Genomic DNA, 5503 nt, shown 5'->3' on the forward strand with positions numbered 1-5503 from the left:
TTCTGAAATTTCTTGCGGTCTTGGATGGAGCTGTGATGCATTCCGATACAATGCTTTCTACGGCGCATCTGTAGAAGTTGGCGAGAGTTGTTGAGGACGTGCCAAACATTCTAAGCCTACTAATGAAGTAGAGGAGTTGGTGGGCTAAATGTACTGTGAGTTTCTGATATTCTGTATTTTGGATGAACTTTTAAAAAATACAACTTGTGTCATCAATATGTTTTTTTCAGTCGCACATATGAACAAGCAAGCAAGGGAACAGATGTACATAACAACTACAAAGGCGTTCTTCTGTTGATTTTGAAGCATAGTGCAGACAACTATCTGCTCACAGGGATTTGTGTCACATTTAAAGTTTGGTTGCCTCAGTAAACCATGGTAGATCGCAAGCCACAGAACGAGGAAAGCTCCTTCGATTATCATTCGGGCAAGCATACAATAGCTGTTGGCTGGCGAACGAGAGATATCTCTGGTCTGGCTCAGGTTCTGGAGGGAAGCCACAGCAATCAACAGCGAGATAATGAATATAAGTTGCAGAGCGAACAGGTTGAAGGGTGAAATAATCGAATAGCTGTTGTAGCACTCGTAACGGCAGCCGGTGCGAGTGGAATTGCAGATCAGGTCCCCCAGGTCATCGTTCCAGGTGGTTTTTGCAGTGACGATCATTATGATGAGTCGAACGACGAATAGTAACGCCAGGCTGGATTTGACGTAGAAGGGAGCGGGGGGTTGAGAGCCACTTAAAAGTGTGAAGATCATCTCAATATCCGACTCCATCTCGCATTTGCTGAAAATAAATCTAAAAAAAACAGACTTATTACCACTGGCACAATGTTTTTTGTTTACTGTTCAGTACAAGTTGCCCTATACATAAGCACTTGGATACATATTAGAGAAGCATAAAAAATAGGTGCAGGAGTAGACCATTCGGCCCATTCAATATGATCATGGCTGATCATCCAAGATAAGTACTCCCAATGTCCCTTGATTCCGTTAGCCCGAAGAGCTATATCACACTCTCTCTTGAAAACATCCAATGAATTGGCCTCCACTGCCTTCTGTGGCAGAGAATTCCACATCTCAGATACAGTACAAGTGTGTAGCAGTTGTACCCGTGCACTGTATCTAAGTACCAATGTATGGGTACATGTGTGAAGAAGGGTATCGATCACATCACATCAGTCTGAAGACGGGTCTCGATCCAAAACGTCACCCATTCCTTCTCTCCAGAGATGCTGCCTCTGATGCTGTCCCACTGAGTTACTCCAACATTTTGTGTCTATAAGGATACTTGTTCTGAACTGTACCTCGATACATGTGACAAATAAAGTCCCATCCCTTCCCATGTAATCTGCTCTATCAGTACTTTCCTGCAGGCAAGCGACTGCAAACACAGTGTTGGCGCAACTCAACAGGCCAGGAACCTTTTGTAGAGGTAATAGACAGTCGATGTTTTTGGTTGGCACCCGTTTAGTTTAGTTTAGAGATAAAGCACAGAAACAGGCGCAGCGATCCCCGCACACTAACACTATCCTACTCGCACTAGGGACAATTTACAAATTTTCCAAATCCAATGAACCTACAAACATGGCGACACAAGGAATTGCAGATGCTGGAATTCTGAGCAAAATTCGCCACTTCCCCAGGACAGCCAGGATATGGAGCTGGATGGGGAAGGCACGGGAAAGAACGAGAGTCTTACTTAGAATTGGAGAATTCAATTATCTTATTGTGTCGGAAGGAACTGCAGATGCTGGTTTACACTGAAGATCGACACAAAACGGTGGAATAACTCAACGGGCCAGGCAGCATCTCCGGAGTAAAAAAATAGGTGACGTTTCTGGTAGAGACCTTTCTTCAGACTGAGAGTCAGGGCAGAGGGGAAACTAGAGGTATGAAAAGGTACAAAGTACAAATGAATGAAAGGTATGAAAAGAACAAATTAAACCCAAGCGGATGATCAAGGAAAGGGTGGAGCCCACAATGGTCCATGCGGGAGGGAAACAGAGCACTTGGAGGAAACCCACGCGGTCACAGGGAGAACGTGCAAACTCCACACAGGCAGCACCCATAGTCAGGATCGAACCTGGGACTGTGAGGCAGCAGCTCTCCCAACTGCGCCACCGATCCCTGCTCACATCGTCTCTGCATTCCATGACCTACTTTGTTCCCATGTTCCATAATTCAAGATTCAAGAGAGTTTATTGTCATGTGTCCCTGATAGGACAATTAAATTCTTGCTTCCAAATATTCTGCTGTTCTACCTCTATCCACCAAGGTGGGGTGACTTCACATTTTCCACACATTACAGCCCCCTCCGGTAGCAAGATTCTATCTCCATGAAATCCGTGCAGACATCTCAAGCTGCCACCAGATAGAATTTGCACAGCTGTGACCCAGCACCAATCCCTTAGGGCCTCACAGCGGCAGTGTTGCTGCCTCACAGCGCCAGTGAACCAGGTTCGATCCTGACTGCGGGTGCTGTCTGTGCGGGGTTTCTACATTCTCCCCGTGAGTTTTTTCTCCGGGTTCTCCCGTTTACTCCCACATTCCAAAGACGTGAAGGTTTTGTAGGTTAATTGGCTTCTGTAAATTTGTCCCTGGTGGGTAGGTTAGAACTAGTGTACGGGTGATCGCTGGTCATCGCGGACTCAGTGGGCTGAGGGGCAGCTTTCCACACTGTATCTCCAAACTAAACGACACTTCCCACTTGTCACAGCGCCTCAAGTGGAAAATGACCCATATATTTCATCACTGTGCTTTCTGTTAGCAATTCCATAATCAATGATTCAATCATACTTTAATCCAAGCTGTTCAACTGTCTTCTAATTGAGAACTTCTTGCGAGGATGGTATAGCTGCTGCCTCACAGCGGCAGAGACTCGGGTTCGAGCCTGACCTCGGGTGCTGTCTGTGTGGAGTTTGCACATTCTCCCTGTGACCGTTTGGGTTTTCTCCGGGTGATCTGGCTTCCTCCCGCAGCCCAACGATGTGTGGGTTTGTGGGCTAATCGGCCTCTGTAAATTGCCCTTAACGTGTGTGGGGAGTGGATGAGCAAGTGGGATAATGTGGAACTAAAGTGAGCGGGTGATCGTTGGTCGGCGTGGGCCGAAGGGCCTGTTTCCATGCTGTCCCTTTCAATCAATCAAGGACTGGAGATTGGCACAGGGGTCTGAGCTGCTTCTCTCCTAGCAGTGTGGGGGAGCAGTAATTGCAATATTACCTCCACCCCCCCCCCCCCCCCACACCCCACCAAATCTCACCCATCGCTTCCATAACTCTGGTGGGCAGCCTCTCCCCTGGGTCTGAGGAAGCTGTTGCTCGATCCCTGCCGACTCTCTCCCCACCTCTATTGGTACAGGGCATCCAGAACAACAGAACATAGAACATAGAACACCGCTGCACAGGAACAGGCCCTTCAGCACGTTCCAGGCACAATCTATCAAATGTGTAAAAAAAAACTTGCTCCGCGCACCTCCTTTAAACTTTGTCCCTCTCACCTCCAAGCTGTGCCCTCCTCCGGTATCTGATTTCCCCATCGTGGGAAGAAGGTTCTGACCATGTTCCACGTCAATGCCTCTCATAATTTTATATACTTCTATCAGTTCACCCCGTAACCTCCAGCGTTCCAGAGAAAAAAATTTCCAAGGCTGTTCAACTTCTCCCTGTAGCTAATACCTCCCTATCCAGGCGTCGTTCTGGTAAATCTCTTCTGCACCCTCTCCAAAACCTCCCCTGTAATGGGGCAACCGGAACTACACGCAATGCACCAAATGCGGGCTAGCCAACATCCCATATACATGAATTATGACTTCTTGGCTCTCATACTCAATGTCATATCAAAGCAAATATACTATATGCCTACTTTACCTATCTATCTCCTAGTGTTGCCACTTTCAGGGATTCATGGACTCCAGTACCTCTTGATGGAAAATGTATGTATCTATTACCTTGTATATTCTATCTGTGTCTGTACAAGATCGCTTACTGAAACTGCCTAGGGCACAAGTCAAGTGATTGGGAGGAATCGCATAGCTTGCAGAACTGCTAATCTTGCTCCTGGGAAAGGTTCCACAGCTAAATGTTATTTCCTTTTAATTCTGAGTCTCCTTATCAGTTACCATTTGTCTGGACGCTTTCTGGTTTAAATCAATGTATAAAAGAGATGTTTTTTAGCATTAGCACAGAGGTGACTCTCACAGACACTTGTGCTCTGTGTGACTCTCACTCTCAGAATAAGGTTAGTTCAGTTACTACCTCAGTTTTTGTAATAGTCTTTGTTGGAAAATTTCTAACACCTCTGTACATCAATGCTGTTCTTGATTCCGTGTGTGTGTGTGTGTGTGTGTGTGAGAAAAAAGATTGAGAGAGGGAGGGAAAGAAAGAGAGAGAGGGCAGGACAAGGTGTAGAAAGGAAATGCAGATGCTGGTTTAAACCGAAGATTGACACAAAATGCTGGAGTAACTCAGTGGGACAGGCAAGATCTCCGGAGAGAAGGAAGTGGGTGATGTTTCGGGTCGAGACCCTTCTGCAGAATCATACAATGTCCAGGACAATGTTCAGATGACCCCACAGGGAACAAAATAGTTGCTTCATTGCATTGAATAAAGTTACTGAAAGCAACAAAAAGGGCCCTGGATAGATGCAACAGCAGGTCACCTACAGAGAACGAAAGGCTGCAAGATTTCTCTCAATAGCTACACAAGCCATTGAAAATCTGAAGTGGGAAATGGTCAACAGGTGGGTGGGAGAGAGAGAAAGCTGAGGCTGCAAGTTGTTTAGGATCGGTGTGTCTTAACCTTGATGACGAGGCCAAGTAATTGACCTGAATTAATTAATTGAGTTATATGAAATGGATGTATATATATATGTATGTGAAATAAAGAATATTGGTCGAAATATATCAACTCACCTGTGCCTCTTTGAAGTGATTCGGACTGGATCGGACTGGAAGAGTTCTTGGACTGGATTCGGACTGGAAGTTGTTCAGCTGCCTGCTCTGATTAATGACAAAACGAAAGCAAGCTTTTACAGTAAATGAGTAGGGCTGGCCCTGGAGTTTCCAAACAATGGGACTTTTGATCCCTCCTGCTGGGAAAGTAACACTGTTTAAATAATGAAGTTATAAAACATTATGATGGCGTTTCAGGATTTATCTTGATGCATCATCTTCTCAAACCTTGTCAGCAAATACAAGCGGATAGACACAAAATGCTGGAGTAACTCAACGGGACGGGCAGGCAGCATCTCTGGAGAGAAGGAATGGGAGTCGTTTTTCGGGTCGTGACCCTTCTTCAGGTCGGCATCTGCAGTTCCTTCCTGCAGCAAATACAGTGGGACAGTGGGTCAGTGGGACAGCTTTACAAGTGCTTGTTTCAAAATGATTAATAGCTTTTATTGCACAACAGGCAATTGTTATCTCGATGTACCATATGGCAGAAGTCATGTGCTTTCCCTCCAACGATTAGGACTTTACATTCTCAACTTTTCATGAAGTAAATCA

The 5503-nt window shown here is 45.7% G+C and overlaps 1 protein-coding gene across 1 annotated transcript; it reads right to left on the minus strand.

Moving 5' to 3' along the window:
• LOC116989271 (gap junction beta-2 protein-like) lies at positions 1-5060 on the minus strand. The gene is made up of 2 exons (XM_033046472.1): positions 4913-5060; positions 1-799 (listed from the first exon to the last, which is right to left on the minus strand). The coding sequence occupies exon 2, from the start codon at positions 775-777 to the stop codon at positions 145-147; it is 633 nt and encodes a 210-aa protein (XP_032902363.1). The 5' UTR covers positions 778-799; positions 4913-5060; the 3' UTR covers positions 1-144.
• Positions 5061-5503: the final 443 nt, after the last annotated feature.

This window comes from Amblyraja radiata, chromosome 29 (genome assembly GCF_010909765.2).
Source record: "Amblyraja radiata isolate CabotCenter1 chromosome 29, sAmbRad1.1.pri, whole genome shotgun sequence".
In the NCBI taxonomy this organism is placed as follows: domain Eukaryota; kingdom Metazoa; phylum Chordata; class Chondrichthyes; order Rajiformes; family Rajidae; genus Amblyraja; species Amblyraja radiata.

What these genes read in the sequence shown, in the direction of transcription:
- LOC116989271 (XM_033046472.1), bottom strand. Translation starts at nt 777, where the DNA reads ATGGAGTCGGATATTGAGATGATCTTCACACTTTTAAGTGGCTCTCAA.